The sequence below is a fragment of the Prosopis cineraria genome, unplaced genomic scaffold, assembly GCF_029017545.1.
Source record: "Prosopis cineraria cultivar Desert tree isolate PC_DT_omini unplaced genomic scaffold, ASM2901754v1 PC2, whole genome shotgun sequence".
Lineage (NCBI taxonomy): Eukaryota > Viridiplantae > Streptophyta > Magnoliopsida > Fabales > Fabaceae > Prosopis > Prosopis cineraria.
The window spans coordinates 38,148,947-38,173,098 of record NW_026555333.1 but is presented as its reverse complement, the minus strand read 5'-3'; the positions used below and the strand labels follow the sequence as shown (position 1 = coordinate 38,173,098).

The 24,152-nt window shown below is 31.0% G+C and overlaps 1 protein-coding gene across 9 annotated transcripts; it reads right to left on the bottom strand.

The window, feature by feature from the left end:
* LOC129304119 (uncharacterized) lies at positions 1–24,152 on the bottom strand. 9 transcript variants are annotated; one of them, XM_054943766.1, is made up of 12 exons: positions 23,923–24,152; positions 23,611–23,821; positions 23,305–23,395; positions 23,028–23,173; positions 21,917–22,160; positions 21,604–21,708; positions 21,312–21,494; positions 20,458–20,659; positions 2,425–2,867; positions 790–947; positions 496–697; positions 1–310 (listed from the first exon to the last, which is right to left on the bottom strand). In XM_054943766.1, the coding sequence occupies exons 1-10, from the start codon at positions 24,089–24,091 to the stop codon at positions 909–911; spliced, it is 1,833 nt and encodes a 610-aa protein (XP_054799741.1). In that variant the 5' UTR covers positions 24,092–24,152; the 3' UTR covers positions 1–310; positions 496–697; positions 790–908. The 9 variants fall into 9 exon arrangements, with proteins under 9 accessions (XP_054799741.1, XP_054799740.1, XP_054799745.1 ...); XM_054943765.1 differs by having other exon boundaries at positions 496–947; XM_054943770.1 differs by lacking the exon at positions 2,425–2,867.

Here is a 24,152-nt window from a genome sequence, read left to right as displayed (position 1 = left end):
TAAGATAAAATATATAAAATCTATTATTCATCATTAAAATAGCGTCTTCCCCACCTGGGATCTCTGCGGACCTGTCCATTTGTTCATTCAAGTGAGACACGATTTTATCTATGAATTATACAGACGTAATTACAAGGGGATGGTTTTATCCAGCATGATTTATAATTAGAATAGAATACGGGTTAATTATGATGCACGACGAGCAAAAACAAAGTGAATCCCACTTGCTCTAACTTCCAGTGCTGTTGCAGCCCCAATTCTTTCTGCTAAATCCGCATCTCTACAAGCAGCCACCAGTGAGAAATGAAAACTACAAAATGTCAAGAACAACGGCAATTATTTATTCGTACAAATGCTGCAGTAACAAGCAAGCTGTTACGGGATCAGTTCTTGACCCCACTTGTATAATTGACAAACATCAAACAGCATGAGAACTTAGAAATTACTACCAATGAAGAATTGGTACTCTAATCAAATTCAAGGGAAAGCACCTACCTAGTAGCTCCGAGGCCAACATTGAGAGGATATATAGTAGCACCGTATATCTTTATTACCATGAACAGCATCGATCCCATATACGAGCGGAATGCCTAATCTGGACTCGAGAGCCGACTTTTGAAATCCATCCACCATGTCAGTCCAATCCGACGCCATGGCATTTTCAAAAGGGCCACTACCTCCACAACTAAGCATGCTCCTTCAAGTAGCAGAACCAGAACCAGAACCAGAATACCAAACATCTCAATCTTCAAATCCTAAAGGAGAAAAAAGTAAGAGATAAAATAGTACCAATAGACAAGCCGCTAATGGCGGAAGGAGTTGCGACGCGACGCTCGATTTGGGTCATCTGACCAATCTTCTCTTTCAGAGTCATTCGGGAAAGGTCCTGAACACGAGCTTCAATTGGTTCATTGGGATTCTTGTACAAGCAATCCATGTCCTCCAATCTGTTCATCCAACTCGTCGACTTCAAAAAGCGGAGTACGAACAAGAAGCAAAACGTATTGTATTATAATGGGAACTGGACAATAATGGTGTTAGACACGAGTTAAGCATCGTCTCGTCCTGTCCCGAGTGTGCGTGTGTATTAATTTTATTTATCATTTTGCTTTATACATAATAAACTTATTTTATTTTCTAAAGTTAAATTTTCTAATATTTTATTACTTGTGATTTATGGTTATTCATTTGTGTTGTTTTGAATTTAAAGAAGTTATGTAATTTGATAAATATTGTGTTGAATTTAAGTTTTTTTGTTTAAGCTAGTTTTATTGCTCCCATTATAAGATTCATGTATGCTGTTAGTTCTCTATCAAGTGTATTTTAAACTTGTACTATAAGGTAATATATTGATGTTTGAGTTTACAAAATAATACATTTTAGGTTAAATCTACAAGAATTCTCATTATTTAATATCTTAAGAAGATTAATGAATAATAATGCTTTACAACAAATGGATTTTTGTTGGAGAAAAATTAAAAAAAAAAGTGTGCTTGATTACTTATAATTTGAAGATATGAATATCATCAAAGAAGTTGGCTAATTAGTTCTTGCATTTCAATCTCTTCTATTTCCATCTTTTTTCTTTGATTAGGATTCTCTAGTCTTGTCTCGTCCTGTTTCAATCCCAAATGAGACAGGACCACCTTCAAGATTGGACGAGGCATGAGACTAAAATCTAATCTAACTTATTTTTAGGAGAGGACATGGGATAAACTTCTCCTAAACTCATCCCATGCACACCCTTAGATAAAAATTTAGTTTACAACTTCTACAATCACACTACTAAATTAATGTAAATATCACAAAGTAATGCAAAGGAATGAGAAAGAGTGTAAAGAAGGAAACTACATTCCATAGAGAGTCTTGTTCGTTTATATCTCACCTAATGAATACATATCTACATAGTTGTAAAAGATTCAAAGCCTATTTAGATAACCCTCAAAAGCACATTCACACAACATTCAAGATGTGTTTTTGCTAAATCCAACAAATAGTTGAGTCTCCCAAATAGACTTTTGCCATATGTAAATTGAAAATCAAATACACACTTAGTCTAACCAACATGAGGTTTTAGGTCCCACTTGCTTACTAGAAAGGAATGGAATGAAAAGAATAAAGGTAAAGATAAGATAATTAAAGGGAATAGGTGAGTATATTCATTAGGGGGAGATGTAACTTAGTTTACGAAGTTGAGATTCATGTTTCATAAGATTTTTAGAGGCTATGATGATTCTCACATTTGTAGTATATATTAATAAATTTTATCATACTCACCATAGGGGAAAGGATTATTTAGTTCATTTTAACCTTTAATTTTTCAATTCATTCCACCCCACTCCTTTTTATTAACCAAATGGGACCTTAGTTCTTAGAATATGTCAACCCAAAGCCAAGTGGGAATAAAGGATCATGCATTTTAACCTTATGGTTTGATTGATCAAGATCCTCAACTCTTCTAAACCAAGTCACAGGAAGCTGACCCTTGAAGTCAACATCTCCAAAGATAACATCTATGATTCCCTGAGCTTCAGTGCCAGGCAACCAAGCAGCAACAAGAGCATCAATCTTTTCTAACAGCCATGGTTCTAATAATAAAGGTCTTCCAGATATTAGAATAACCAGTGTTGGGAATTTGTCTGCAATTGAGCTTATAATGTCAGGGCCATTAAATGGGATTACGAGCTCAGAATTGTCACCAAAAAACTCGGCATAAGGTTTTTCACCAACAGCTACAATAGCAAAAGATATGTCATTGCGTTTTAGAGTATCTTTTGATGGACTCTGCTCATAAATAATTTCTGTTTCATTTCCTATAGCTTCCTCAATGGCCTTCAAGAGCGTTGTCCCTAGAATAGTGTGCAAAGCTTAAATGTAGCAACCATGTGGAATAAGGAAGTAAGAGAGTGGTATAAATATAAAGCATGAAAAATTAACATTAGCACAAAGCATAGAGTAAACTTAGATATGAAAAAATGAATTGGGTTAGAAGGTTACAAGTTAGTCCAAGGTCTAATAGACTAGACCTACTCATGTCTTTATCTTTTTAAAAGTTAATCTTTTTTTTTTAAGAAAAGAACATTAAAATTAAAGGTGCAAGTTGCTGATGAAGTTCGATATTTCTTTGAAAATTAAAATTAATTCATGTTCATGTAATTATGTTTTCTTTTAATTATTTGATTACATGATGAATATAATTTTTTATTTAAATTGTCAAATTTTCAAGTCATGTGCACTGTAATTTATTTATCGTTCAAAAAATTGCCACTTCAACCTTATATACTTTATATATTATATTTATATTTACTAATTTTGTAATGTAATATAAAATAAAATAATCACACACCCACACATATATTATATATTATATATGATATATACAATCTTAGTACCCAACTTTTTTTTTTTTACATTACTATAAAATATACATTTTATATCCCTCAATTAACGTCACCTTTTATAAAAGTGACATAAAAAATAGAGACAGTGATAATTTTATAAATAAGTATTAAATATGTAAGACTATTAATGTTGCTTTTTTAAAAAGTGATGTGAAAAATATCAAAAATTAATAATTTAAAATAATTTATTTTCTACTTGTCACTTTTTTAAAAAAAGCAATGTGGATTATAAAAAGTAAATTATTTTAAATTATTAAATTCTGAACATTTTTTAGTCACATTTAAAAAAAAGGGACGTGAATTGTATAAAATGAATTATTTTTAATTATTAATTTCTGAATATTTTTTACATTGTTTTTTTAAAAAGCAATGTGATAAGTTATTCACATCACTTTTTTTTTTTAAAAAAAGATGAGAATTGTAAAAAATAAATTATTTTAAGCTATTAATTTTTTGACATTTTTAATGTCACTTTTTTAAAAAAAGCATGTGAATAACTTACCACATTGCTTTTTTTAAAAAAGTAACGTGGATTATAAAAAATAAATTATTTTAAATTATTAAATTTTAAACATTTTTTACGTCACTTTTTTAAAAAAAATGATGTGAATAACTTATCAGGTCACTTTTTTTAACAAAAGAATGTGGATTGTATAAAATAAATTATTTTAAATTATTAATTTCTGAACAATTTTCACATCTCTTTTTAATAAATTTATTTTAAATTATTAAATTTTGGATATTTTTTACAACACTTTTTTTAGAAAAGCGACGTGGATTGTATAAAATAAATTATTTTAAATTATTAATTTTTAAAAATTGTTTACATTTCTTTTTTAAAAAAATGATGTGGATTATAAAAAATAAATTATTTTAAATTGTTAATTTTTGAACATTTTTCACTTTGCTTTTTTAAAAAAGTGATATGGATTTTAGTTAGCTTTTTTAAATCAGATTGAGCTCCTCCCTCACTTCATTATTCTGTATTTTAATCTAACTCTTCTCCCTCTTTCTCTTTGAGGCAACACGTCTCTCTTCTCCTCCCCACTGCAAATCTCTCTTCTCCCCCACACAACAACTCTCTCTTCTTCTTCCCACTACATCGAGACCCACAGCATCGAGATTTACAGTCGACAAATTGAATAAAGACCCAAGGCTAGCATTCAACAAACAACTCTCTTTTCTCCTCATCTCCTCCTCTTCCCCCATTTGATAGATAGCTTCAAGACTCACGATTGAGATCCATGGCTTTTCCTCTTCTTTCCTCTGAGCTAGTGAGCAATATTTAGTTAGTATCACTTTCACCCACAAACTTTTTTTTGTAGATATTTTTGACCTCTACTTGGGCCTTCTTCATTTTATTTGATTGCTTCATCAATTTTGGTGTGGTTTTATTTTTTTTATTTTGTTTTTAGGTCTATAAAATCCATAACTCACTAGAATAATGAAATGAGAATGGCAGATATTCAAAGTTAAATTATTTTAATATTTTTTTCAGAAGAAACCACGTGGCTTTTTGCAAAAAAAAAAGGACGTGATTTCTCTATAATCTACATCCCTTTTTCACAAAAAGGGACATCCATTTTTTTTACAAAAAACAACGAGGTTTTTCTAAAAACTACATCCCTTATAAAAGTGATGTGGATAAGTCAACCTTCTATGTCACCTAGATTTATATCCCCCACAATAGGGATGTAAAATGCCCTATAAAAGTGACATAATTTTTTTTTTGCAGTAGTGTTACTTGAAAATACCCAACTCTAAGTCCTTACAACATGGGGTAAGGTTCCTTGGTCTACTTATTTAATTATTTTTTCATGTTAGTACTTGCCAAAAAAAAGAGGTTTTTGTATGAATATAAAGTTAATAATACACATTAACACAACACAGCAAGTCACATTATGACAAGGTGAGCTAGATTCAGCTTGCCTCTGAATGCCAACCCACCCATCATAGGTGACCTGGTGGGCCAAATTGCCAACATGCTTTTTAAATATATTTTTTAATTACTTTTTGTAAGATTTTAAATTGAATTGCAATTTTTATAAAATAAACTTAAATTATTTTGATATTTTCTTCATATTTTATGATTAAATTAATTTTAGAATCTGCAAATACATTTTACTTAATTATTTGATCAATATAAAAATAATAAATGAAAAAAACAGTTAAACGTAAAATTATGTTCCTAACATGAATCAAATAAAGTTATAATTAAAAAAAATAAAATACAATTTTTTAAATAAAATTAAAATTATAAACAAAAATGATTAAAAAAATAAAAAGCAAGCCAACATGTTGGGTTGCGAGTTAGGTGGGTGGGCCAAATAAGCCTGCCTTTAAATGGGTTGAAAATTTTCTAGCTCAACCTGTTATTTTTTGGTAGATTGGCTCACTAAACCTAATTCATATTATCTACTCTATTTAAAAGATCTTTTGAGCCTAACCTATACATGCCCAAAAAAAGGAACCGAGCTTAGGTTACCCATTTAAAACTATCTTTATTTTTTAAAAATAAAATGTGAAAAAGAGATAGGGAGACCTTGCAATGTAAGTTTTCAATGAACAATCTAGCAAGTTATCTCCAATACAATTTGTAACATTTCTTCATTTTCCTGTAGGAATTTGTTGTTAATGACCACCTTTCCCACTTATTTGATAATTCAACTTACATAAATGTATATTATGGTTTAATATAATCACTATAATCAAGCAACAAAAGTCTTATTATCATGAGAAAGTAAGACAAGTAAACTATTCAGAAGTTTCAAATTTATATCTCATTTTATACGTGCATATATCTTACTCTTGTCCAGGTGAGAATATAATGTGCATGTTTAGTCAAGGTGATTAAGTTTTTTTTTAATTAAAATAAACATATTTTTTAAGGGTTAAATGTTTTATTTCTGAGTGATGATGGGAAGGATTAAAGAACATTTATATATTTTGATCAAATTTAGACTTGAAATAAGTGTTTTACAAAAGATTAATGAGCGAATGATAGATAGATCCCAAAGAATTGATTAATTCAACTTAAGTTTCAAATACCAAACACCATGAATTTGTAAGTTCAGTTCTAAATTTTGTAACTTTGTTGTAATAAATTTGCAAATTTTGTTTTAAATTTAAACAGAAAAAATAAATTTATTTATTCCTCAACCATGTTAGAATTTGTAAAATAAGTTACAAATTCATCACAATGAAATTACAAAAATGAGAGATAAACTTACAAATTTTTGAAATTTAGCACTTAGAATCTATATTGAATCAATTGATCCTTTTGAGATTTCTCTATCATTCTTCTAAGATTAATATCTTTTGTACAAATTTAGACATAAGGCTAAGCCTATTAGGGCAAGGCCAACACATTTTTTAGTTCTAGATAAAATAGAAATATTTTTGGGCTTAGGCCTCTTTTGTAACTAAAAAAATATAATTCCTTTATCTTTCTCCCTAACCACTCTCATGAATATGTATAAGAAGTTTTGGGTAAGGGTGGGAGACAATTATTTGAAAAGAATTTGATGGGAAGAAATAGAAAAAGAAATAATTAAGGATATTACAAGGATATTACAGATTTAAAGATTGAAGATATTTTGTTTTCATATTAATGGGTCATATTTTATTTTACTTTGAATTATTGTTATTTTTCAATATTTATTATTATCTTTTCAGTTATTATTATCTTTTTATTTAATTTTAGAATATCTATGATTTTCATGCATTTATTTCTAGGATTGGATTGAGGCCTATAAATAGCACCTCAACTCATTTGATTTGTATGCACATTTAATTGAATGAGAATTACTGTCATATTGTCTCTCCTCTGAGTTTTCTCTTCTCTCTATTCTCTCTATTGATCCCTTTCTTTCTTTTCTATATTCTCTCCCTCCTCTCCTTTCCCATTCTGCATTAATTAGTATCAGAGCCAGGTTCCTACACCACTTCTATCACCAAACCCACTAAAAAAATACCTTCTTAATACCAAGAATCATCATACGAAAAAGCTTTAGGAGATAAGTTTATAACTTAAGACTTCTTAAGTTACTAGGTAAGGTTCTTCGATCCTAAATTTCAAGTCCCTTACTATGTGTCTCCTTTCCTTTTTCTTTTTTCCTATTATTTTTATTTGTTTCTACTTTCCTTCACTTTAAGCCATGCTACCATATTTCCTTCTTTTTGATATTATTTTATTTTCCATATTTCCTTTCCTTCACTCACTCATTCGTCTTTTCCTTTGATTTAGCTCTTAAAAAAAATCCCCTTATAAATAGTTATCTACCTTAGACTGGTTGAAGTTTCTATTGATTTTTCTAAGGGGTTTCTAAACCCCTACTGAATCACATATTTTGCATATTTTTTTATATTTTTGACCATATTTTATTAGTTTAGACCCTTATATGCATGGTTTTGGTACTAAATTTAATCATTGGCTCACTTCTCATTAAATTTTGGTATTAAGGGCATTTTGGTCATTTTATACATATTATTGAAATTAATTGTTTTTAATCTGGAATTTTAGTTCCTTAGCAAATTTTATTATTTGGACAATTTTTATTCTCATTTTTAGGATTTTGTTTGGTTCAATTTCATTAGATTAATTTAGTTTTTTTATTTTGCATTTTTTAAGCATTTGAGGGCCAATTTGGTAATTTGTTCAATTTGATTTTAAATTGTTTTTTTTACTTTTTAAAGGGGAAGAAATGTAGGAGAAGGAAGCTGGGGGGCACGTGATCTTCTTCTCGTCTGGGATTGAACGCAGATCATCATCTACATCTCTCCTTAGAGTCACACAGCATCACACACCTTATCTCCATTACTTCCTCTCAGTTTGAGTCCATCGCACTCGTCTCTCATCTTCCTCTGAGGTTTAGAGTCCAGCTCGTCACACACCCACCATCACTCATCTCTTCTTAGTTTGGGTTCGGCCATCAGAGACGTGCGAAGGTTTAGCTCATCACACATACTCATCACATTATCACACAGCTCGCCCATCTGTCTCAAGTTGGAGGCCACACACACATTCATTGCTCCAAGCCACTCATCTTCGATCACACACTATCGCATATCGTCATCTTATTCAATTCAATCCAGACTCATCCAGGCTTACGAATTTCTTTAAGCAATAATCCATGGCAATTCTAACTAGTATTTTCCTTGATTAGTCATTGAGGAAGTTTGGAATGGACAGCTAAATCTTCTCTAGAGTTCTTTAAGGGAGATGACACTTTAACTTGAGTTTCCTTAGATTTTTTCCAATCGGTTCTGTCACAATTCACCTTTGATTTCTCTAATTTTATTTTTGCTATTGACTTGATGATTCAGTTCTGGTTAGGTTGAATTTTTTTTAGTTGATTTCATTCCTTCAAGAGACTTAGATGCTATGATTTGATTCTTTAATTAGATGATGCACACTATATGTTTGAATTTATGGTTCAATGGTTATTGTTGTGTAAATGCTAATCCGTTCAATCCTTGTGGTGATGTTTGAATTATTTAGCTTCTATTTAGGTATTAAATTGAAGCAAATTGCTTAATTCTTGATTGGTTCTAAGTGTTAGAATATAGTCAAGGCAAGGGAAGGTCTAATTCTTGAGTTAAGTTATTGTTTGGCATAATTTTTAGAGGTTTTGTGTCTTGCTTTAAGCCACAATCACCTAGTCCTAATGGTGATTAGCCATCTTACTTAATGTCAAATGAGTTGCAAGAACCAAATAGATTGAAATTAAGATTCTATGATGGTGAAAATGGATTCAAACCTTAGAGAACTCACTTGTTTGCTTGGTTAAATCAACCTTGCTTTATTCCACATTTTTTTCATATATAATTTAGAAAAACTAAAAACTTTTCTTGAATTTTAGTCAAACCAATAGTGACTTTAAGTTATAAAATAGTTTATGAATTGAACTTGGCTATTTAAGCTTGCTCTCTTAGGATTTTAATGACCTAAAATGTACTCAACTACATTCTAATTTTTTTTAGAAGCTTGATATGACATAGGGCTTTTTAGCTCCTAAAGGTCACTGTGAAGACTTTACTCGAGTTGTTATTTATTTAGTAAGTATAATCCCTGAGGAGCTTTTAAGTTCTTGGAAGGTTAGAATAGGGGCTTTAGATAATTTATATTTAATGTTCATAAAGCCTCACCATGCAGTAGGGGTCCAATGAAATTTATCCTGCTCAAGGCAATCGATGATAGGGCTCATGATAGTACTAAAATCCCTAATAAAGTTCCTTTAGAAAGATGCAAATCCATGAAAACTATGCACTTGTTGAAGAGATCTAGGTTCAGGCCACTCACAGGTAGCCTTGACTTTTTTAGGATCAGCAACTAATCCTTTTTTGGAAACAATAAACCCTAAGAAAATAACTTTCTTCTGTTGAAAAGAGCATTTGGGAAAATTGACATAAAACTTTTCTTTCCTAAAGGTAAGGAATACTTGGTAAAGATGAGATAAGTACTCATCATTGGGCTTGTTAAAGATCAAAACATCATCAAAGTAGACAACTAGAAATTGGGCCAAGTAAGGTTGAAATATGTGGGTCATAACCTTTATAAATATACTAGGGGCATTGGTTAGACTAAAAGGCATTACTAGCCATTCATACAATCCATCTTGTGTCTTAAATGCACTCTTCCATTCATCTCCTGGCCTAATCCTAACTTGGTGGTATCCACTATGAAGATCAATTTTTAAAAACCAACTAGAACCTAAAACTAGATCAAGCAGATCCTCAAGTCTAGGAATGAAAAACCTATACTTAATGGTGATCTTATTAATCGCTCTACTATCCACACACATTCTTTAAGTTCCATCTTTCTTAGGTGTGAGTAAGTCAGGCACAACACATGGACTAAGACTATATTAGATATAACCATTCTCTAGCAAACCATTTACTTGCTTATTGAGTTCTTGCCTATGTTTAGGGTTCACCCTATAGTGTGGCAAGTTAGAAAGTTGTGACCCTGGAACTAAGTCATTAGCATATTGGATTTTTCTCATAGGTGGTAAATTAGAAGGAAGCTTATCTGGGGTGATGTCCTTAAATTCTTCTAAGAGACGAACTATTTCCTTTAGTAGCTCAGTATTCACTAGGACAGCAACCCTAATGGAAAACTTAGAGACTACAACAAGGATAACATTGGCCTCTTTGGACTCTTGAGCAAATTATTGCTTTGTCAGGAGGTATAAGCCTTGGAGCTTTGATTAGGAGTTCTGTAGATTCTTAAAACTCGTATCCTTTGACTCATGTTTAGTAGGATGTAATAGGATAGTTTTGCCCTCATGCTTAAATGCATAAGTGTTTGCTCGACCATGACTAGTGACATCATGATCATGAAGCCAAAGGCGTCCTAATAAGATATAAGAAACATCCATAGGGAGGAAATCATAAAGGATCTCTTTTTCATAATCTCCTAAGTGAAGAGGCACACAACACTGTTGAGTAACAGATAAGGAAGTATTATTAACCCAAGCTACATGAAAAGGTTTTGGGTGGGGCCTAGTCTTAAGGCCAAGTCGAGCTACTCCCTGACTGAAAATCACATTCCTCTTACTTCTACTATCAATGACTAGTTTACACAATTTATCTCGACATTTCACAAAGGTGTGAAAGATATTATTCCTCTTCCAAGAGTCCTTAGGTGTAGGGATAGATAGGAGACATCGCATTATCCCAAGGTGTCCTAACTAATACTCTTCTGCAATAATCTCTTCGTCCACATCAAAGGGGTACTCAGTGAGATCTACTACTATATCAAGAATATCCTTAGTAATCACATCATCCTCTTGTGATTCAAGAAGTAATGCACATTGTGAGCATTTTGATGCTATATGACCCTTAGAATGGCACTTGAAATACTCAATAGCTGAGCTATTAGGCAGAAAACTACGACCTGCAGATTCATTGGGCTTCCTTATGTTACTCCTAAAATTAAAGGTTTGACTAAAAAGAAGTTGAGAGCTTGACTTAAGGGAAAAACCTATAGTTTGATCAGCACTAGGAAGGTTGTGAGTTTTTCAAAACTCTGTGCCTTGCATGGTAGGTTGCCTAACGGGGGGTACCTAGATAAATATTCTATCTCACGAGCTTTATAGTAAGCTTCCCCAAGGGTTTTAGGAAAGTTGATCTTAAGCTCTCTTTGAATGTCTGATCTAAGCCCATTGATAAATCTAGTAAATGCTGTCACAAGATCTTCTTTTAGGTTACATCAAATTGTGAGGTCATCAAAATAGGATATGTAGTCAGAAACTATGGAGGTTTGTCTTAAATTAAGGAGTTGACTTAATAGTTGGCTCCTATAATGGACCAGCACATACTTTTCCTTCAACTTCATCTTCATTTCAGCCGATGTAGTTATTGATAGTTGACCTTAGTAATCCAGGTTTCTTTGAATAGTCTGCCAATATTTTCGTGCAGATCCAATGAATTTCATTTTAGTGAAACATATTAGTTGGATATTATTCATATTGTACCACTTAAAATAATCCTCTATGTTGGCCAGCCAATCTAAGAAAGTAGTCAAATTTAATGTACGATCAAATTCAGGAGCATCTACCTTGACTTTCTTAGTGATGTCATCTACGTGACCATATCTAGGGATAACTCAACCATATCTAGGGATTGACTTGTCATTCCTAACAAGGTCTTCTATGACTTTATCTTCATTCCAAAGATCATCCATGTCTTCAAATTGATAGGTATTAGGTCTACATGGAGATGCTCTACAGTGGCTACTACAAGCATTTATGGAAAAATGGTGTGTACCAACATAAGGTACTCTCTATTGATCAGGTGTAAGGATAGGTTGGTTTGATATCTTACTACTATTAAGGTTTAGTAGTAAACCTTCCCTAGGGCTTGGACATAGGTCCTCTTTATCTTTGCTTATGTTACAATGGTCTAAAAGGCGAACTACATCTAGGGTTTGTCCAACCAAGGCTCTCAAGTCATCAATCTTAGCATCATTCCTAAGAGTTGACTCCTTAATTGAAGGATCCACATACTCCTTAATAGCCCTTTCAAGGTTATGAAAGTTAGCAAGGGTGTTTTCATTTTTTTAAGTCATGGTGGATTTTATGGTTGTAAGTTCTTGGTCAAATAAGTCTTATTTATCAATGTCTTGAATGGTCATACAAAGTCAATAGGTGTTATACTATCGTGGAAGGTTTAAGGTAGATCTAATATCCTATTGGACAAAAGGTACCCAAGTTGCCTCCATTAAAAGGTGAAGATCCTATTTAACAAATTTAATCCTCCGAGAACTTAAAAGCTCCTTAGGGATTATACTTGCTAATAAGTAACAACTCGAGTGAAGTCTTCACAGTGACCTCCAGGGGCCTAGAAACCCCTCAGGGAAACCGATAGAAACTTTAACTAACCTAAGGTAAAATTTGACTTAGGTGTAGGGTCGAACAGTGTGTGAGGTGGTTATGTCCTAGGGTTATAAATATGAATAATGCTGAATAACAAAGCAAAAAATTAAAATAAATAATAATCAATAAAAGTTAAAAGATCTTAATCGTAAAGGAATTAAAACTCAAAATTTTATGAAAAGTGACTTCTTTTTTTCTTTTTTTTTTTTAGGTGTGGATCAAAGGAAGAGTCAAAGAAGTAAAGGAAAGCAAGGAAAACATGAAAAATAATAAAATAAGAAAAGGGAGGGAATAAAACAAAATAAGAGCAAAAGAAAGAAATATGGTAAATGGCTTAAGATGAAGGGATATAGAAATAGTCAAGAATAATTGAGAATGAATTAGGAAATGAAATAAGTAGCAAATGAACAAAGTAAATATCTCCGTAATAATATCCAAAAGACCTAGAGATTAAAATTTAGGATCAAAGAACCCTTTGATTTCCTTTGATTTAACTCTTAAAAAAATCTCATTATAAATAGTTATCTACCCTAGGCTGGTCAAAGTTTCTATCGATTTCCCTGACAGGTTTCTAGACCCCCAGAAGTCACTGTGAAGACTTTATTTGAGTTGTTATTTATTTAGCAAATGTAATCCTTGAGGAGCTTTTAAGTTCTCGGAGAGTTAAACTTATTGAATAGGGTCTTCAACTTTTAGGTGAGGACAACTTGGGAACCTTTTCTCAAATATGATATTAGAGCCTCCTAATCAAAAAAAAAAAAAAAATTCACCTTTCATTGCCTACCATCACCTAAAAAACAAAACCATATTCAATTGTGATGTTATGGCCTCATTTAATTGCCGATATAATTCTATTTACCATCATCAATATGATTATATTGATTGTCATCGATATAATTGTTATTATCAATATGATTATGCTGATTATCACCATTATGATTATGTCAATCATTATCAATGTCATTACTTACAACATCCCAAAAATTAACCTAAGGTTAATTAAGTTAATTTAGAGCAAATGAGTAATTTTGGAGGAATATTTAGATATAAATAATTTTAGTTAGAAGATTATTATTGGATTTAATTTAGATTAAAATCCTAAGTTATGATTTTATAGTAATGATAATATTATTAAAAAAAAAGAAGAAGAAGAAAGAAAGAAGAAGGAAAAGGAACATAAAAAAAATTAAAGAAGGGGGAGGGAAGTAATTTTTGCTTTTGTGTGTGTGTTGAGGTGTAAATAGTGCAAAAGGAAAAAGGAAGGAACGGCCTTGTGCTGCGTAAATTCAAGAAAACAAAAGAAAGAGAGAGAGATGTGAATTAGCTGTAGGACTCACACAATTTTTAAAAGCCAACAAAGCCTTTTTGACTTTTCATTTCCTTCCTCTTCCTTTTCATTCAGTGTCCGCGCACAGAGAGAGAGCGAAAGAGTAAGCCACAGTGCAACTGGAGCTAATTTAGAAGGTGAAGCTTCATAATAGGATACTTCAGATGAGATTTTAAGTATTATAAAACTAGGTAAGTATTCTAAATATTTTCTTAGTCATTTTTTTCCCTGAGATTGCAAATCTTGAGATTTTGAAAAACCTAAGGTTTGAAAGAAGGATGAATTTTTGATGAGTAAATCTAATTATTAAGGTTGTTGGTAGTGTAATAAATATTTTAGAATATTATTTTGTTGATAGAATTGAAATTTGAGGCATTGGAGTTTATCCCTAGATCCCTATGGGTAGATTTTTGGTTAAATCTAAAAATATAAATTGATTTATTGATATTTAGATGATTGTTTGAGATGAGAAATAAATTATTATGGCTATAGAATAATGATTCTAGGCTTGAAATCAATTTTGCAATTTTTGGGTATTTTTATATGCAAATTTTTAGAATAAAAAGGGAAATTCTGATATTAAAAAATTATTTAAATAATATTTTTAGCCAAACTTCGATGAAATTATTATGAAGGAGACCACTGAAACAAGTAGGTAAGTTCAAACACATGAAATTAAATTTTAAAACTTAAAAGGCTAAGAATAAGGTCTTACAAAAATGAAATAAAATAAAATAAATATTTAGGTATTAGAATATGAGTGAAAATTATATTAATAATATTATTGACACATTGGGATATAATTAATTGTAAATTAATTTCCTTTTGACACCATTCAACCTTTAAAAAGCTTTAGAAGTGTTGTAACTTGAGGGGTAATCTTTGACCTCTCAAAGGTTGAAGTAATCGAAGGAAATTTATTTTATACATTTGTATATTAATTAATTAATTATGTTGGTGAAATAAAATAATATATATATATATATATATATCTAAATTTTGAAATGGTTGTTTGTAATGTATATGACTTTGTTGAGACTCTATAACTTGTGACCAAGTTAATTGTGACTTGGTGTGAGTAATGAGATTGATGGTTGATGATGATGTGTACGCTCTTGGTTATAAGTTGTGGATTATGAATAGTGATGAATTGTATATGAGCATGTTGAGTTTTATATGATACTAATATAGTTTTATGTGATAATATAAAAATTGCTGCAAGAGGCATGATTGAAATATGATGATTCTTGATATTTGTTGAGCAAAAAAGTTAATGAGCATGTGGGATAATTGTGAAATATATATATATATATATATATATGAGTTTTTAAAATACATTTTCTCATGAGCATGATCATATGATGGGAGTTCATCTCAATGAAAGAGTTAGCGATTATGCAAAATTCATATGGTACTTGGCTATTAACCAATAATCCTAGGGGTTATAGCTGCTACATACCTTGTAAGGTACTGTAGCATTGTTTCTATTAAGGGACTTGACCCTATTAGCCTACCTAGAGTTTTGGGTAAAGCTAGTTTTAGGTATGACACCCCATAGTGTGTAATTTGGGAGAAACCGTGTTCATAAGTGAGTAAGGTAACCCTGACCCGGTAGCCCCTCATGATATGATTAAGGTCTTGGGTAATCTCAACACATGGACGATCCCTTCTGGTTGTTGGCCTACTGATTTCAGGTTAGAAAAAATAAGGGGAGATATAAGGAAGAGATTAATCATGCATATTATTATTATCATGCTATTTGAGTGATTGATGGCTATATTGAGAATATGATTATAATTGTATAAATGAGAATATGTAGTAATTATGCAAACAATGTATATGTGGCCATTTGTGCAAATTTTATACTTGACTTTACTCTTGAGATTATTCACATAAGTTAGATGTTAATGAGATTAACATATTCTTAATGTCATTGTTTACATGGTCACCTTGATAAATTTATCAGCCACTTGTATTCATGATTAATTATCATGCATTTGTATAACTTAGATATACCTTGGTTACTGACTGGTTGTACTCACTCCTCTCTTTTAACATATTACAGGAGTTAGCTCATCTCAGAAGAACAGAGGAAAGGAGCATTAGGCCAAGTGATAGTAATCACTTCTGTAGGCCTTTCTCTTTTTATTTTAATATGTGTATTTAGTTTATAATATTGCCAACTAGGATAATATATTCTTGATCCACTTGCATTATGGGTTTTGTGTTGGGTAGAAATGTATTTTAGGCTTTGGGGAATATGGCTTGATGCTTGTGCTATATTAATGGGCCAAAATATTTGTGCAAGTGAAAATAATTAATATCTGCTTAATTTGAGAACTTGAATGTTGTTATGGTCTCCCCTTGTATTTTTGATGTCCAAGGGTGAGCAGTTGATATTATTCATATGTGAATGAAAAAAAATCCATACATATGATGGGCTATTGATGAATAGATGATATATAAAGTATGATGACTAGGTAATAGTCATTGTGATAAATGTGATTGAGACCTTGGACGCCCGCTGCCAGTTACTGAAGGGTTTGAGTGGCCAAGTGTTATGTTGTAAATATGTATATATGTATTATAGAATAAGGCATAGAGAGAAAATAAAGAGGGAAGCTTTTCTCCCTTGTGGATATGTTTCCTTTAGCATGCTTTTGCATATGTCTAATTAAATGATATGGGTTCTTGAAATATTTTAAAGACTTGGGATCCCTTTGTGTTGAATCATTTGTGAAAATACATGTTAAAAATTTATTTAGGTTAATCTCTTATAGGATAATCCTTTTGGGTTAGTTCTTGATTTACTATAGTTAGTCTGATGATTAAGTCCTAATTTAGGACACCTTTTATATTACCAATATGATTTAGTTGATTAATCGGACTTGGATTTCATACATTCAAGCTTGAAACTTGTGAGAGATAAAATTGATGAACTTTAAAGCTCTTTTCAATCAACATTAAAAGAAGGGTATTGCCATCAAGTTGAGAAAGAGAGAGAGAGAGGTCATATCGAAAGGAAGAAACTTCTAATCTTATCAATAGTATCTTAGAACTACACTGTGACCTTAATATTTTAACTTCTAAAGGGGATAACATGCTCAACAAAGACCTTTTACCTATGTCAATAATGCCAAAAAACAATGGTGTTGATAATTTTGGGATTAATTTATGTGACAATCTAGATGTGAAGGAGGTTTCAAACCATTCTAAAGATTCTAACACCTACTCTAAAGATAGGTGATGTTGAGAAACAAGTAGAAGCCAGTAATATGATAGAGCAACTGCAGATACAAATTCTATCTATGATGGCTATTCCATTTGAAACTATTAATGATGGTATGCAATTTGATCCTACTCTTATTTTACCTTGTTAGTCTACTGCACCACATAATATTAAGGTTATTGTAGCTCTGGAAGAACAAATTGTTCTTGAACCACATGGTCCCCTCCAACATTACCTCGTTTGTTGGAAAGGATTTCCAGACTTGCATTTTGTGATTCTACATGCTCAAATTATTTACTGTTCACTTAATGTCATTTATTGGTATCTAATTTGCTAGAAAGAATTTCCAAATAGAGACACAACTCAAAATCTCTCGATCCTATCATACTTCCAAAGCATATCCATAATTTTACTCTCCGGGGGAGAGTTTTTCAAGCAGGGGAGAAATGATGGGAAGAAATAAAAAAAGAAATAATTAAAGATATTTCAAGAATATTGCATATTTGAAGATCGAAGATATTTTACTCTCATATTAATTACACATATTTTGTTTTAATTTGAATTATTATTATCTTTCAATATTTATTATTATCTTTTCAGTTATTGTTATCTTTTTTATTTAATTTTAGAATATCTATAATTTTCATGCATTTATTTCTAAGGTTAGGTTGAGGCATATAAATAGCACCTCAACTCATTTGATTTGTACGCACATTTGATTGAATAAGAATTACTGTCATCTTGTCTCTCCTCTAAATTTTCTCTTCTATCTATTCTCTCTATCGATCCCTTTCTTTCTTTTCTATATTCTCTCCCCCTTTTCCTTTCCTATTCTGCATCAAAATTACTTCTATTTCTTATACAACACCTCAAATACCATAAATTCTATTAACAACTATATGAGTGGTCAATTTGTTATGGTCAAGTTATCAATAGATAAGGAATAATTTAGAATATTGTGAGATTTGAGAGTTTTTCTCCCAAATTGTTTTTAATGTTTTTCAAATTTTTAGCGTTTTACATCAAAAAGAAAAAGCTAAAAAGTTTCATAATAGAGGTTTTTTTCATAGATGAAATAGTGATGTTTAGATATATTTCCCAGTCTTTCAGCTAACATCAAATGTATAGTCAAATGTTTTGGATTTTGGAAGAGACCCATGTTAGAGGTTATCTTGCTTGCACTTAGATGGAAAGAAAACAAAAAAGAGAGAAAAACTATGAGGCGAAATTACCAAGAATAATAATCTTTTTTACTAATTTTAGGAGTTTTTCTTTTGGTTTTCTCTCCTCCCTATTTTTCGCTCTACTAAACAAAGGATGAAATTAAAAATTTATTTCTCCTCCCCAATCTCTAGAGTAAATTTTCATTTGTACTGATAAAAATTTTTATTTTCCCTATTTAACATTTTGATTTGTCAAACTTAATATATATATATATATATATATTCTTATCAGATAAAATTATGGTGTGTATTCTACCAAAAACAATAATGGTATACTCCATTTGTTCAATATCGTAAGACCTTTTTTTAAGTATCATAAAAAAAATATAAGATATTTCAAGTCTTTTAAGGTGTTATTAAGAATTTTTTCTCCAAAATATCTTTAATTAGGGGCATAATTAATACTATTTTTTAATTGAAATGTAATACTAAATAAAGGTAAATATGAAAAATAATATTTAATTTTAAATGTCATTAATTAAATTAGTCAAAGATGTAAATTAGTTAAAAGTACCTTATAATTTTGACTGAAAATATTATTTACTCCCCTCGTTCAAAAATTTAAAGCATTTTTAAAAAGTTAAATATTAAAAAATGTAAGGCATTTTTAGTCTTTCAAGATGTAATTATTGCCTTTTTTTAAAGTATTCCTATTGATGAATGACTTTATATTTATTGTAAGATATTTAATAGGGATAAATATAAAAAGATAGGGTTAGTTTGAAAGTAAGTAATTACTTTATTAGGGGTAAAATTTGGTTAAAAATGTTTTATATTTTTAAGCGGATGGAGTAAGAATTAATTTTGGGAGAATTATAAATAGATCCCAAGTATAGAAATTAACTTTTTTTTTGTTTGGGACATGCATGTAATATTGTAATTCTCTCTTTAAGCTAAAATTAATGTTTGACATTTTTACCATACTTAAAAAAATATTATTTAGATACAGTTTATAATAAAATAAAAAAATACTCCCTCAATTTAAAAATGTAAAGCATTTTTAACTGAAGCCCACATTTCAATAAAATAGTTATCTACTTTTCAACTAATCCTATCTTTTTATATTTACCCATATTAAACACCCTATAATAAATATAAATTCATTCATCAATAGGGTTATTTTTGAAAAAAAAAAGCAAAAATTGCATTTAGAAAAACAAAAAATGTCTTACATTTTTTAACAACTAACCCTTTAAAAAATATTTTATATTTTTGAATGAAGGAAACAACATTCTTTGATTGGTTACAGTGAACATTTTATCAAAAAGAATTTCTCTCCCATGCATAAAATAGTTACATTTTTTTCATTTGTTAAAAATAAAGAACGTGACTCTAATATATACTGATTCTATCACTTTTACAATAAATATTTCTTATATTGAGAGAATTTTTTCCTTGTTATTATTACTAACAATATAATTTTTATATTGTTTCTTTAGAATTTAATTCTAATAAATTTTGTTTTCATATTAATTATCATTATATTTTGTTAAAGAATAAAATTTATATCAAGTACCAAGATTTGTTTAATTAGTCTCACAGGTTGAGAGTTTAAGAGGAGAATCTGAAGAAAATTACAAATAAGGACATGCAAAAATCAGTAGTAATTTTTAAGGATCATAAAATCTTGAAATTGAATTTAAGTGCTAGGATTTTTTTCATAATTTATAAATTATTGTTATAACTAAAATACTCTTAAAAGTAAGTGACTAAATGTATATTTCATGCGGATGTTTTAATCAAAATATTTTTAAAAAAAAAACTACAAAAAAGGATCAAAGTTCTTAAATTCAATTTCAATATTTTGTGGTCTTGAATGATTGATTTTCGCAGATCTTTAATTTCAATTTTTCCAATGAAAATCAAAACACATACAAAAGCTCTGAAAACAAAGGCATACCAATTGTAATTGACCCACTTTGACCTTGCCAATCTTTAGTCCAGCCCCCACATTGAAATCCTAGATTATCTGCATGAGTTCCAGCTATAAGAATCCTCTTGGCTTTTCTATTTAAAGGAAGAAAAGGTTTGCTATGAAGCTTTCCATTTTTCAATAGAACCAAGGACTTTTGAACTGCTTCACGTGCAAGATCTCTATGTTTCTGCATAAATGGTGGAAGATAAACTAGTTTTTAAGAATGATATAAGAAGATGTAAGTGGCATTGAAATCTATCAATCATTATTGTACATTTAAATGTTCACAACTGAGAAAAATGGAAATCCTTGATTAAAGAAATTTAAGGATCAAACTATTGAAAACTTGCAAAAGATATTTATATATGACAAAACCTCAAGCCAGTTTTAACATCATACAACTTGAGAATCATTTCAAAATGCAATGAGATGAATGACATGCAAATCTCTAAATTAAGAATAAAGAAATACTACTCCTCTAGTTCTATTTATAAAATAGAGAGAGAAAATTGATTTTAATTTTATTTATAAGATACTTCCCTATTTTCTTTGTTCATTTTTACCTTTTTATCTTTATTACATGCTATAAAAAATTAATAAAAATAATTATTTTTGTTTTTATCAAAAGATAGAGGTGAAAACTTATTAAATTTTAAGACAAAGTTAAGAATATTTAAAGTTTTACTTGATTTCAATAAAATATGATGGGAGTGGCCTATAAATAAGATCAGAAGCAATAGAAGGTTAAGTGAAACTTATTCAACTTGATCAGATCTTGAATGAGAAATCAGACTTAACACATGAAAGAGGATTTGAAAATATTCTGAATGATTATTTACCTTGCAACCAACTATATCAAGCAAAGATCTATCAGATAAAGGGGATTCAAAAAGACTAGAAGCAAATTTCACCCTCAATATCCGTTCAACAGCATCATCAATTCTAGCAATTGGTACTTCCCCTGATTCGACAAGGGAGATCAATTCTCCAACAAACAGTTTAAATCTATAAGGCACCATCACCTGAAAATTTTCTTGAATAGATGAAGTAAAAGAAGGGCAAAAAAAACACAAAAACAAAAGAAAAGATAAGCGAACCATGATAAGGGTTTCTAGAATTGAAGATTCTTACCATGTCAATTCCAGCATTAATAGCTAACATGATGCACTGTCGGTAATCTAACTTACTTGGTGTGCCAAGCTTATCAATTCCCATCCAGTCAGAAATTACAATGCCCTATAGCAGAGCCAATAATGGTGTGAATTAAACAAAACCATTAATTCAAATGGTGTGAAATAGATGGACAAGGAAAAGAACTTCAATTATGATAGTGTTTTATTCAAATGATGAAACAGGAAGGAGTCTTAGCCTCTTTGGATAAGAGACAAAACAACAAAGACAGCAATATCTTCAGCACTAATTCCTATCATCATTGTTGTCTTACCTTAAAACCTAGCTTTCCTTTCAGAATTTCGGTAATAAGGAAATGGTGAGAATGGAGTTTGCTTCCATTCCAACTTGAATAAGAAACCATAATGGTTGAAACGCCCTGTGAAATGCAGTCCAAATAAGGAGTCATGTGGATTGTTTCTAACTCTTCATATGATAATATTGTATTTCCTCTATCTTTGCCGTTCTCAATACCTCCATCTCCAACAAAGTGCTTTGCACAGGCAATAACCTTGTTGCTGAAATATTGATAACATATAAGTAAAAAATTTTGATAGAGACCGATGTATGACCCCTAGTTTGGTGAATTTTCTAGAATGTGGTAATCCATGAGAGGATCTGTAACATAAAGTAGCCAAGTGTTTAAATGGGGAATATGAAAACATAAAGATTAGCACGGAAACTTCAGAAACATAAAAATTTTCATCAATGAAGTAACTAAAACGAAGACTGAAATGAAATACTCTATCTGTTTAAAAATATAAGGTATTTTTTGATGAGTTAAATGTTTAAAAATGCACGGCATTTTTAATCTTTCGAGGTGTAATCATTGCCTTTTTTTCAAGTGTCCCTATTGATAATGATTTTATATTTATTGTAGGGCGTTTAATAGGGATAAATATGAAAAAATAGGGTTAGTTGAAAAGAAGGTAATTATTTTATTGAGTGTGAGATTCAGTTAAAAATACTTTATATTTTTGAATGAAGAGAGTATTTCTTTTCTAGGGCATGAGTCAATCTTGGCAAAATCATATGAATAGACTGCAAATTTAAAAAAAAAAAAAAAGCAGAGAAACTAGAAATTTAGAAAAAAGCAGAAAAAATCGAAGTTATCTGCTGTCAAGCTTTAGTATAAATTGTGATTGGGATGGTACGTGATATTTTTACAAGTATCACTATTTCCAGAGAGAACATTTTTTCCCTAAAAAGTTTCTCTTCTAGGTGAGTCAATCTCGGAAAAGTTATTTGGATAGACAACAAATTAAAAAAAAAAAAACAGCATAAAAATTGGAGTCATCCTATCCTCAACTGTCAGGATAATTATTTAATTATTATTTCCATAGAAAACATATTTTTCCAGGACTTATGTGAAAGTTTCCCTCTACCTTCCACCGACAAACGGATAACCATGTTGATGTCCTTGTGGAGGATGACCCTGCAAGCCTGAAACTATGGAGCTCATCTTTCTGACTATCTCAGTATCTTCACTGTAACTCTCATAGCATCTTCCCCACCTGGGATCTCTGCAGACCTGTCCATTAGTTCATTCAAGTGAGATATGATTTTATCTGTCATTTATACAGAGGCGCGATTACAAGGGGATGGTTTTATCTAGCATGATTTAAAATTAGAATAGAATACGGGTTAATTATGATGCCTTACTGCAACACAAGGAGCAAAAACATAGTGAATCCCACTTGCTCTAACTTCAAGTGCTGTTGCAGAGCCAATTCTTTCTGCTAAATCCGCATCTCTACAACCAGCCACCAGTAAGAAATGAAAACCATAAAATGACAAGAAGAACGGCAATTATATACCCATACAAATGCTGTAGCCACAAACTAGCTGTTACAGAATCAATTCTTGACCCCACTAGTATAATTGACAAACATCAAACAGCATGAGAACTTACAAATTACTACCAACGGAGAATTGGTGCTCTAATCAAGTTCAAGGGAAAGCACCTACCTAGTAGCTCCGAGGCCAACATTGTGAGGATATATTGTGGCACCGGATATGCTATTATTACCATGAACTGCATCGATCCCATATATGAGCGGTATGCCTAATCTGGACCCGAGAGCCGACTTTTGAAATCCATCCACCATGTCAGCCCAATCCGACACCTTGGGATTTTCACTTTCAGAAGGGCCACTACCTCCACAACTAAGTATGCTACCTTCAAAGATAAAAAAAGAAGGAAGAAATCAGAACCAGAATGCCCACGATCTCAATCTACAAAGCCTGGAGGAGAAAAAATGGTAAGAGATAAGATAGTACCAATAGAAAAGTCCCTAATGTCAGAAGGAGTTGCAACGCGACGCTCGATTTGGGTCATCTGACCAATCTTTTCTTTCAGAGTCATACGGGAAAGAAGGTCCTGAACGCGAGCTTCAATTGGTTCATTGGAATTCTTGTACAAGCCATCCATGTCCTCCACTCTGTTCATCCAACTCGTCGGCTACCAAAAGCAGAGTACGAAGACTTGTAGCGGCAACTCTTAGTTTGTG